Source organism: Medicago sativa, chromosome 7, assembly GCF_051527215.1.
Source record: "Medicago sativa cultivar Bolivia chromosome 7, Bolivia_mono, whole genome shotgun sequence".
In the NCBI taxonomy this organism is placed as follows: domain Eukaryota; kingdom Viridiplantae; phylum Streptophyta; class Magnoliopsida; order Fabales; family Fabaceae; genus Medicago; species Medicago sativa.
The window spans coordinates 19,088,069-19,100,074 of record NC_140755.1 but is presented as its reverse complement, the minus strand read 5'-3'; the positions used below and the strand labels follow the sequence as shown (position 1 = coordinate 19,100,074).

Sequence of the window (12,006 nt, the reverse complement as noted above, 5' to 3'; positions counted from 1 at the left end):
TTCTGTAGGTTATGATAGAGCTTAGTGTCAGGAGCGTGTAGGCGAGAACGACATCGAAAACGGGTTAACGGTTTGGATTTTACGCGCGAAAATGTGAAAATTAGAAAAATCTGATGTTGTCTGTCAAGCAGAAATCGGACTACGATTTTGACCAGGTTTTGGGGCGTTTCAGCACGAAAAAAATCGTCTACGATGGGGAAAAATCGGGCTACGATTTTGCCTGACCAGAAACTTTTAAAAATGCAGTTTTCTTCAACCAAATTGTTTCCAAACTTCTTCCTATGTGTAGGAACTTCATCCTAACTACCTAGAGATGTTTTTAGGGAAGAAATAACTTTGTATAAGGATCTAATGAGTTCGTGAGCTGGTCTTTGGGGTAGGCATGAAAGTTGTATATAATTGCATTGCCTTATAGTGAGTCTGAATTAATATGAATATTTGTTGTTGGATAAATTGAAATACATATATTATGAGGAAAATGTTGTTATGGAAATTATTGTTGTTTATACCATGCAAGTTATTGCTATGGATGTGTTATGTGCAAGTTGTCTTATGTTGCTGTTTCTGCTGTTGATGACTATTAATATCATTAAGTTGTAAATGTCGGTCTAAGTTGTAAAGATGTAAGATGTTGTCCAAATTAATAGAGTCATATGTGATGTTCATGATGTTTCAAGTTGTAAGATGTTGAGTACATGCATACTCATTCAAGTCGAGGGCTTGATGCCCTAGAGCCTTTGCTCAACACGTTGAGGGCTTGATGCCCTGGGAGCCTTTTTACGCTCAAATATGTTGAGGGCTTGATGCCCTGGATTGGTACCACATGCATTTGCATTGTCGAGATGATTTAAGAAGATAGAGTTACATAGCCAAGTTAAAGTTGCATAGTTGAGTCAAAGTCGTTAAGTTGATAAGTTTTTATCCATGAGTTGTTAATGAAGTGCCTTATGAATGATTATTGCTTTGGTAAATTGATGATATCCATGTTGTTAAATGTAATTGATGAATTATATGCTTGATATTATTGTTTGTGAATCTCACCCCTTCTGCTTGAAAATGTTGCTCTTCGTATGGGTAACTTGTAGGTAACTAAGATTAGTCGCGGTCGTGAGTGGACTTTCTCACAAGTGTGTCCTAGGTGCTCTGATACGTAACGGGATGAGAATTTTGTCATTGCTTTCTGTTCCTTATGTATTACTTTATGAATCTTTCAAGAATTGTTGTTGAACTAAGTTTTTAAAGATTTTATGTTGAGGCCCTTGTGCCAAGGATTATTTTAGATGTTGATTAAATCCGCTGCGAAGTATTAAATGATACGCTGTTGAATTTTGAAGGATAAATAGTTATTTATTCCGTTTATAATTTAATGAAAAGAAATGTGACATTCCGTTTATGTTGGAAAAACTCTGATTTATTTATGAAATTTTTATGTTGGGCAAACGGGGTGTCCAAGTAGTAGAGTCGCGTTGTGTCGTTTTACAGTTTTGTATTGTAATTAAGTCATGCTTATTGTTGCGTGTGGTGCAGAAAACTAAGATAGCTGGAAGAAATGACGCTGCTATTGCTGCTGCATTGGAAGCTGTGGGGCAACAACCCAATTCAAATCCTGGTGCCAACGCTGAAGTAAGAATGTTGGAGACTTTCCTAAGGAATCACCCCTACTTTCAAAGGAAGGTATGATCCTGATGGAGCTCAGACGTGGCTCAAAGAGATTGAGAGAGTTTTTCGTGTTATGCATTGTACGGAAGATCAGAAGGTGTGTTTTAGTACGCACATGCTGGCTGAGGAAACTGATGACTGGTGGGTGAGTCTTCTACCTACCTTAGAGCAAGATGGTGCGGTTGTTACTTGGGCTGTGTTTAGGAGAGAGTTCCTAGACAGATACTTTCTGGAGGATGTTCGTGGGAAGAAAGAGATTGAGTTTCTTGAGCTGAAGCAAGATAACATGACTGTGACAGAGTATGCTGCAAAATTTGTGGAGATGGCTAAGTTTTATCCGCACTATACTGCTGAGACTGCTGAGTTCTCCAAATGTATCAAGTTTGAGAATGGTTTGCATGCTGACATCAAGGAGGCCATTGGTTACCAAAAGATCCGTAATTTTTCTGAACTGGTGAGCAGTTGCAGAATCTATGAAGAGAATACTAGAGCTCATTACAAGATTGTGAATGAGAAGAGAGGTAAAGGTCAGCAAAGTCGTCCAACGCCTTACAGTGCTCCTGTTGATAAAGGAAAACAAAGAGTTAATGATGAGAGGAGGCGGAGAAAGAAGGATGCTATTGCTGAGATTGTTTGCTTCACTTGTGGCGAGAAAGGCCATAAAAGTAATGCTTGTACTAGAGATGTGAAACGGTGTTTCCGTTGTGGCAAGAAGGGACATATGCTTACAGAGTGTAAGCATGAAGATGTTGTATGTTTTAATTGCAATGAGGAGGGTCATATTGGGTCTTAATGTAAGAAACCGAAGAAGACTCAGACTAATGGTAGAGTATTTGCTTTGACTGTTACGCAGACAGAGAATGAGGATCGTTTGATCAGAGGTACATGTTACTTTGATAATACTCCTTTAGTTGTTGTTATCGATACTGGTGCTACACATTGCTTTATTGCTATTGATTGTGCTTCTAAGTTGGGTCTTGCTATGTCAAATATGAATGGAGAGATGGTTGTCAAAACTCCAGCTAAGGGTTTGGTGACTACTTCTCTTGTTTGTTTAAGATGTCCTTTGTCTATGTTTGGTCGAGATTTTGAAATTGATTTGGTTTGTCTACCTTTGAGTGGAATGGATGTAATTCTCGGTATGAACTGGTTAGAGTACAACCATGTTAACATTAATTGTTTTAGTAAGTCAGTGTATTTTTCTTCTGCCGAAGAAGAAAGTGGAGCAGAGTTTTTGACTACTAAGCAGCTGAAGCAGTTAGAACGTGATGGAATTTTGATGTTTTCTTTGATGGCGTCCTTGTCTGTTGAGAATCAAGCGGTAATTGATAAGTTACAAGTGGTGTGCGATTTTCCCGAAGTTTTTCCTGATGAAATTCCTGATGTGCCTCCAGAAAGAGAAGTTGAATTTTCAATTGATCTTGTTCCGAGAACGAAGCTTGTGTCTATGACACCTTACCATATGTCGGCCTCTGAGTTAGCTGAGCTGAAGAAACAATTAGAAGATTTACTTGATAAAAAGTTTGTTAGACCAAGTGTTTCACCTTAGGGAGCGTCGGTATTGCTAGTGAAGAAGAAAGATGGTAGTATGAGGTTATGCATTGATTATCGACAGTTGAATAAAGTAACGATAAAGAATAGATATCCACTTCCAAGAATTGACGACTTGATGGTTCAGTTAGTGGGTGCACGTGTGTTTAGCAAGATTGACTTGAGATCAGGTTATCACCAGATTAAAGTGAAAGATGAAGATATGCAGAAGACATCTTTTAGAACACGTTATGGGCATTATGAATATAAGGTGATGCCTTTCGGTGTTACAATGCGCCTGGTGTGTTTATGGAGTACATGAATCGTATTTTTCATGGGTTTTTAGACTGCTTCGTGGTTGTGTTCTGAAGAAGAGCATGCTGAACATTTGAAGATCGTTTTGCAATTGCTGAAAGAGAATAAGCTATATGCTAAATTGTCAAAGTGCGAATTATCGTTGAAGGAGGTGAGTTTTCTTGGCCATGTTATTTATGGTAGTAGAATTGCAGTAGATCCGTCTAAAGTTGATGCGGTATCACAATGGGAGACTCCTAAGTTGGTCACGGAGATTAAAAGCTTTTTGGGTTTGGCAGGTTATTATCGCAGGTTTATAGAAAGATTTTCTAAGTTAGCACTTCCGTTAACATAATTGACTTGTAAAGGAAAAGCTTTTGTGTGGGATGTTCAGTGTGAGAACAATTTTAATGAATTGAAGAAGCGGTTGACGACGGCTCCAGTCTTAATCTTGCCGAAGTCCGACAAACCTTTTGTGGTGTATTGTGATGCGTCCAAGTTGGGCTTAGGTGGTGTGCTTATGCAAGATGGTAAAGTGGTTGCTTATGCATCCAGACAGTTGAGAACTCATGAACGAAATTGTCCTACTCATGATCTTGAATTAGCTGCAGTGGTATTTGTGTTCAAGATTTGGAGACATTAATTGTATGGTTCGAGATTTGAGGTGTTTAGTGATCACAAGAGCTTGAAGTATTTGTTTGATCAGAAGGAATTGTATATGAGACAACGAAGGTGGCTTGAATTGTTGAAAGATTATGATTTTGGGTTGAATTATCATCCTCAGACAGATGGTCAGTCAGAACGAACGATTCAGTCGTTGGAGGACTTGTTGAGAGTTTGTGTACTTGAGCAAAGAGGAGCTTGGGATAGTCATCTTCCGTTGATAGAGTTCACGCACAATAACAGTTATCATTCTAGTATTGGAATGGCACCATTCGAGGCTGTAACGCCCTCCTTTTATTTAATTATTTTTATTAAGTTAAAATCTATTTATGTGATTTATTTATATATATATGAGGTGTTAGTATTTTATTATGTAGCATTATTCCATTATTTATTAGAATATGAGAATTATTAGTGTAAGTAGAATTGGAGGTTAGAATAGAAAGAAGAATAAGTTATTGGGCTTAAATAGATTTAGGAAGAGTGATTGGTATTATAAATAAGGAAGCTTAGGTTAGAAAGAGTTTTTACGTTAAACCGCTTTTTGGAGAAAGAGGAGAAAAGGGGAGAAAAATCAAGAGAAGAGGAGAAGACAAGGAGAGCTGCGATTTTCATTGATTAAGGTAAGGGTGAGACTATCCTTCACTAATATTAAGTCTGTAAATCATGGGATTACATCTAACATGTTTGGGGATTAGTTTTTGAGAGATTGAAGAATTAGGATTTTGAGTGAGATTGAGGATTAATTGATGAAAAGTTATTAGATTGATGTAAAGACTGTAAATAGACCTTAGATAATCCCTATGATGATTATCAGAAGTAGTTTTGAAGTTAAAACCATGTGATTAGATGAGATGTCGGTGAGTTTAAGAATTAGGGTTTTGAGGTTGTTATAGATTGTTGATAGTATAGAAGTTTGTTAAAACTATGTATAGATGATTTACAGTTCATAGATTAGTCCTATAACAACGTTCTAATCAGTATTTTGGATTTGGGTAGATGAATTCGGGATTTTCGAGTGAAATATTGATGTTAAGCGTTTTTGCAAATAATTGACTAAGTGAGGTTTTGGAAAAACGATTTTTTTGAGTGGTTTAAACTTGAATTTTTCTGTAGAATATGATAGAGCTTAGTGTCAGGAGCGCGTAGGCGAAAACGGCATCGAAAATGGATTAACGGTGTAGGTTTTACGCAAGAAAATGTGAAAGGTAGAAAATCTGATGTTGTCTGTCGAACTATGAACGTGCCATGATGGAAACCCAACGTGCCACGATTTTTCCGAAAATGAAACCATTTTTAGACTGTCCAAACGTGCCACGATGGTACCTCAACGTGCCACGATGAAGTGTTGACTTAGACTATTTTTTGACCTATTTTTATGTCTCTAAAGGGTTCCTAAGATGTATAGTAAGGCCCAAATCAATAACCTTAAATGAGAGGGATTGTAATTAAGGGATATAGGAGTAGTTTCTTTTGCCATGATGAGATATTGATATATATGCACTATATGTATTGTTATGATGTTTGTGTTGACGTGATTCATTCTTCAATGATGATATGATATATAAGACTGTCATATGCTCCCTATGTTGTTGTTTTGTTGTTATAGAATCTTAGTGAAGTTGTATAAGTTGGTCTAACTTGTAAAGATTTGAGAAGTTGTCCATAATAATGGAATTATAAGAGATGTTCATGAAGTTGTTTAGGTTGTAGGAAGTTGAGTCCATTCCATACACATTCAAAGTTGGGGGCTTGATGCCCTGGAATGCTTAGTCATTCACACGATTGGTGAGGGCTTGATGTCCTGGAGCTTTTGCTCACTTTTGTTGGGGGTTGATGCCCTGAAGAGCCTATTTACGCTCATATATGTTGGGGGCTTGATGCCCTGTATTGGTACCACATGCATTTGCATTATCAAGATGTCTAAGATGTTAAGATATCAAGTTGTCAAGTTGTTAAGATGTTAGGATGTCAAGTTGTCAAGTTGTTAAGATGTTAGGATGTCAAGTTGATAAGTTATTAATAAAGTGCTATGATGAATGATTATGATGTTTAAGATGATGAATGATTATGATGTTTATGTTGATGCTACAATGCCACACGATTATTATTTGTGATAAGATGTTATGTGATTCATGATAAGACGTTATGTGATTGATGATAAGGTGTTATGCGATCCATGATATGATGTTATGTGATTTATGATAGGATGTTATATAAATTATGATATGATGATATGTGATGTTTAATGAATATAATTATGATGATACATGATGATGTGGTGTTTGTACTTAGGATGCTATAAGATGATGTTTATGATTATGATGACATGTGAATATGATTATGATTGTTTATGATTGTGATGACATATATTGCTAATATGAATTGATGACTAACTATGTATTTGAATATAATTGTGGAATTATATGGAGCTTAAGTTGTTAAATGTAATTAATGAGTTACCTGCTTAATATTATTGTTTGAGAAATATCACCCTTTCTGCTTGAAAATGTTGCCCATCGTATGGGTAACTTGCAGGTAATCATGAATAGGCGTGGTCGTGAGTGGACTCCTCACTATATGTCCTTAGGTGCTCTGATACGTAACGGGATGGGAATTATGCTACTATTTTCTGTTCCTTATGTATTGTTTTTGAATTTTCATGAAATAAATGATGAACAAAGACTTTATGGGATTTCATGATGAGGCCTGCGTGCCAAGACTTTTTATGTTGATTGAACCAATTCCGCTGCGAAGTTTTGAAATACTTATGTTAAATGATTTTAAAGAATAAATTGTTATTTATTCAGTTTATGAATTTTTAAGAAGTGTAGCATTCCGTTTAAAGTTGTTAAACTCTGATTTTTATTTAAGAAATTTTTATGTTGGGAAAACAGGGTGTTACAATTGGTATCAGAGCAGGTCGGTCCATCCGGCCAATTAGTTGAGTCGAGTCGTGTCGTTTAACAATTGGAATACCATTATTATGTTATTCTAATTGTTTTGTGTTGTGTAGAGAACTAAGATGGCTGGAAGAAATGATGCTGCGATTGCTGCTGCGTTGGAAGCTGTGGGGCAATAACCTAATGTGAATGCTGGTGCTAATGCTGAAGTAAGAATGTTGGAGACTTTTCTGAGGAATCACCCCCTACTTTCAAAGGAAGGTATGATCCTGATGGAGCTCAGACGTGGCTCAAAGAAGTTGAAAGAATTTTTCGGGTTATGCAATGTAGTGAAGTTCAAAAGGTGTGATATGGTACGCACATGCTAGCTGAGGAAGCCGATGACTGGTGGGTGAGTCTTCTACCTAACTTAGATCAAGATGATGCGATTGTTACTTGGGCTGTGTTTAGGAGGGAGTTCCTAAACAAGTACTTTCCAGAGGATGTTCACGGGAAGAAAGAGATTGAGTTCCTCGAGTTGAAGCAAGGTGAAATGTCGGTGACTGAGTACGCTGCTAAGTTCGTAGAATTAGCTAAGTTTTATCCACACTACACTGCTGAGACTGCTGAATTTTCTAAGTGTATTAAGTTTGAGAATGGCTTACATCCTAAGATCAAGCGGGCCATTGGATATCAGAAGATCCGTAATTTTTCTGAGCTGGTGAGCAGTTGCAGAATTTATGAAGAAGATACTAAAGCCCATTACAAGATCAGGAATGAGCGGAAGAGTAAGAACCAACAGAATCGTCATAAGCTTTGCAGTGCCCCTGCTGATAAAGGTAGTCAAAGGGTGAATGATGAGAGCAAACCAAGAAGGAAGGATATTACTGCTGAGGTTGTTTGCTACACATGTGGTGAGAAGGGCCATAAGAGTAATGCTTGTACTGGAGAGGTGAAACGATGCTTTCATTGTGGTAGAAAGGGACACACTATTACAGAGTGTAAGCATGATGATGTGGTGTGTTTTAATTGCAATGAAGAAGGTCACATAGGTTCACAGTGCAAGAAACCTAAGAAGGCTCAGGCTAGTGGGAAGGTGTTTGCTTTATCGGGTACTCAGACGGAGAGTGAGGAGCGTTGATCTGAGGTAAATTTTCGAGGACAAAAATTCTATAAGTTGGGGAGAATTTTAATGCCCTCCTTTTATTTAATTATTTTTATTAAGTTAGAATCTATTTATGTGATTTATTTATATATATGAGGTGTTAGTATTTTATTATGTAGCATTATTCTATTATTTATTAGAATATGAGAATTATTAGTGTAAGTAGAATTGGAGGTTAGAATAGAAAGAAGAATAAGTTATTGGGCTTAAATAGATTTAGGAAGAGTGATTGGTATTATAATTAAGGAAGCTTAGGTTAGAAAGAGTTTTTACGTTAAACCGCTTTTTGGAGAAAGAGGAGAAAAAGGGAGAAAAATCAAGAGAAGAGGAGAAGACAAGGAGAGCTGCGATTTTCATTGATTAAGGTAAGGGTGAGACTATCTTTCACTAATATTAAGTCTGTAAATCATGGGATTACATCTAACATGTTTGGGGATTAGTTTTTGAGAGATTGAAGAATTAGGGTTTTGAGTGAGATTGAGGATTAATTGATGAAAAGTTATTAGCTTGATGTAAAGATTGTAAATAGACCTTAGATAATCCCTATGATGAATATCAGAAGTAGTTTTGAAGTTAAAACCATGTGATTAGATGAGATGTCGGTGAGTTTAAGAATTAGGGTTTTGAGGTTGTTATAGATTGTTGATAGTATAGAAGTTTGTTAAAACTATGTATAGATGATTTACAGTTCATAGATTAGTCCTATAACAACGTTCTAATCAGTATTTTGGATTTGGGTAGATGAATTTGAGATTTTCGAGTGAAATATTGATGTTAAGCGTTTTTGCAAATAAGTGACTAAGTGAGGTTTTGGAAAAACGATTTTTTTGAGTGGTTTAAACTTGAATTTTTCTGTAAAATATGATAGAGCTTAGTGTCAGGAGCGCGTAAGCGAAAACGGCATCGAAAACGGATTAACGGTTTAGGTTTTACGCACGAAAACGTGAAAGGTAGAAAATCTGATGTTGTCTGTCGAACTATGAACGTGCCACGATGGAAACCCAACGTGCCACGATTTTTCCAGAAACGAAACCATTTTTAGACTGTCCAAACATGCCACGATGGTACCTCAACGTGCCACGATGAAGTGTTGACTTAGACTATTTTTTGACCTATTTTTATGTCTCTAAAGGGTTCCTAAGATGTATAGTAAGGCCCAAATCAATAACCTTAAATGAGAGGGATTGTAATTAAGGGATATAGGAGTAGTTTCTTTTGCCATGATGAGATATTGATATATATGCACTATATGTATTGTTATGATGTTTATGTTGACGTGATTCATTCTTCAATGATGACATGATATATAAGACTGTCTTATGCTCCCTATGTTGCTGTTTTGTTGTTATAGAATCTTAGTGAAGTTGTATAAGTCGGTCTAAGTTGTAAAGATTTGAGAAGTTGTCCATAATAATGGAATTATAAGAGATGTTCATGAAGTTGTTTAGGTTGTCGGAAGTTGAGTCCATTGCATACTCATTCAAAGTTGGGGGCTTGATGCTCTGGAATGCTTAGTCATTCACACGATTGGTGAGGGCTTGATGCCCTGGAGCTTTTGCTCACTTTTGTTGGGGGCTTGATGCCCTGAAGAGCCTATTTACGCTCATATATGTTGGGGGCTTGATGCCCTGTATTGGTACCACATGCATTTGCATTATCAAGATGTCTAAGATGATTTAAGATGTTAAGATATCAAGTTGTCAAGTTGTTAAGATGTTAGGATGTCAAGTTGTCAAGTTGTTAAGATGTTAAGATATCAAGTTGATAAGTTATTAATGAAGTGCTATTATGAATGATTACGATGTTTAAGATGATGAATGATTATGATGTTTATGTTGATGCTACAATGCCACACGATTATTATTTGTGATAAGATGTTATGTGATTCATGATAAGACGTTATGTGATTGATGATAAGGTGTTATGCGATCCATGATATGATGTTATGTGATTTATGATAAGATGTTATGTAAATTAAGATATGATGATATGTGATGTTTAATGAATATAATTATGATGATACATGATGACGTGGTGTTTGTACTTAGGATGCTATAAGATGATGTTTATGATTATGATGACATGTGAATATGATTATGATTGTTTATGATTGTGATGACATATATTACTAATATGAATTGATGACTAACTATGTATTTGAATATAATTGTTGAATTATATGGAGCTTAAGTTGTTAAATGTAATTAATGAGTTACTTGCTTAATATTATTGTTTGAGAAATATCACCCTTTCTGCTTGAAAATGTTGCCCTTCGTATGGGTAACTTGCAGGTAATCAAGAATAGGCGTGGTCGTGAGTGGACTCCTCACTATGTGTCCTTAGGTGCTCTGATACGTAACGGGAAGGGAATTATGCTACTGTTTTCTGTTCCTTACGTATTGCTTTTGAATTTTCATGAAATAAATGACGAACAAAGACTTTATGAGATTTCATGATGAGGCCTGCGTGCCAAGACTTTTTATGTTGATTGAACCAATTCCGCTGCGAAGTTTTGAAATACTTATGTTAAATGATTTTGAAGAATAAATTGTTATTTATTCAGTTTATAAATTTTTAAGAAGTGTAGCATTCCGTTTAAAGTTGTTAAACTCTGATTTTTATTTAAGAAATTTTTATATTGGGAAAACGGGGTGTTATAGAGGCTCTGTATGGTCGGATGTACAGAACTCCGTTGTGTTGGTTCGAGTCAGGTTAGAGTGTGATGTTGGGACCAGATATTGTTCAACAAACTACTGAAAAGGTTAAGATGATCCAAGAAAAGATGAAGGCGTCGCAGAGTCGACAATAGAGTTATCATGATAAGCGTAGGAAAGACCTTGAGTTTCAAGAAAGAGATCATGTATTTTTGAGAGTCACTCCTGTGACTGGTGTTGGACGTGCTTTGAAGTCAGAGAAGTTGACTCCGAGGTTTATTGGTCCGTATCAGATATCAGAAAGAATTGGAACGGTAGCGTATCGAGTGGGTTTACCACCGCATCTTTCGAATTTGCATGATGTGTTTCATGTGTCGCAACTTCGGAAGTATGTTCCGGATCCATCTCATGTGAGCCAAAGAGATGATGTGCAAGTTAGAGATAACCTTACAGTTGAGACCTTACCGGTGAGGATTGAAGGTCGTGAAGTGAAGAAGTTGAGAGGGAAAGAGATGCCTCTTGTGAAAGTCGTTTGGGACGGAGCGACTGGTGAAAGCATGACGTGGGAGCTAGAGAGTAAGATGCTGGAGTCTTATCCAGAGTTGTTTGCTTGAGGTAAATTTTCGAGGACGAAAATTCTATAAGTTGGGAAGAGTTGTAACGCCCGTTTTAATTAATTGATTATTTTAATGAGTTTTAGGATATATTTATGTGATTTATGTGATTTTAAAGAATTTTATAAGATGTTGTGACTTATTTTATTATTTAATAAAATAAGATTTGAAAATAAAATAAATATTAAGTTGAGGGGATGTTTTGTGAATTTAGAGAGTTTAGCAGTAGAAAGACGAAATAAGATAAAATAGATGAGGTGATATAAATAGAAGAGAATTAGGTAAGGAATTGTTTTTATTTACAATTGGCTTTTGGGAGAAAAGGGAGAACAAGAAGAGAGAAGAACCAAGAAGAGTCTGCTCATCTATTTGTTAAGGTAAGGGTGAGACTAACATTCAGTAATTTTAAGTCTGTAATTCTGAATTTGCATCTAATATGTTGTAGGAATAGTTTGTGAGAGTTTGAGAGTTAGGGTTAAAGTGAGGAATTGTTGATTAGATGATGGAAACCTATTGAATTGATGTAAAAAACAGTGTTCAGACCT

The 12,006-nt window shown here is 36.2% G+C and overlaps 2 protein-coding genes across 2 annotated transcripts; both read left to right on the top strand.

Annotated features, from left to right (window-relative positions):
- The first annotated feature begins 1,774 nt into the window (after positions 1–1,774).
- On the top strand, positions 1,775–7,228 carry LOC146904819 (uncharacterized). The gene is made up of 5 exons (XM_085728376.1): positions 1,775–2,410; positions 2,513–2,692; positions 2,972–3,184; positions 3,536–3,655; positions 7,163–7,228. The coding sequence occupies exons 1-5, from the start codon at positions 1,775–1,777 to the stop codon at positions 7,226–7,228; spliced, it is 1,215 nt and encodes a 404-aa protein (XP_085584502.1).
- A 182-nt stretch (positions 7,229–7,410) lies between these two features.
- LOC146904818 (uncharacterized) lies at positions 7,411–8,169 on the top strand. Its single transcript, XM_085728375.1, has one exon. It carries the CDS (start codon positions 7,411–7,413, stop codon positions 8,167–8,169), a length of 759 nt encoding a protein of 252 aa, XP_085584501.1.
- Positions 8,170–12,006: the final 3,837 nt, after the last annotated feature.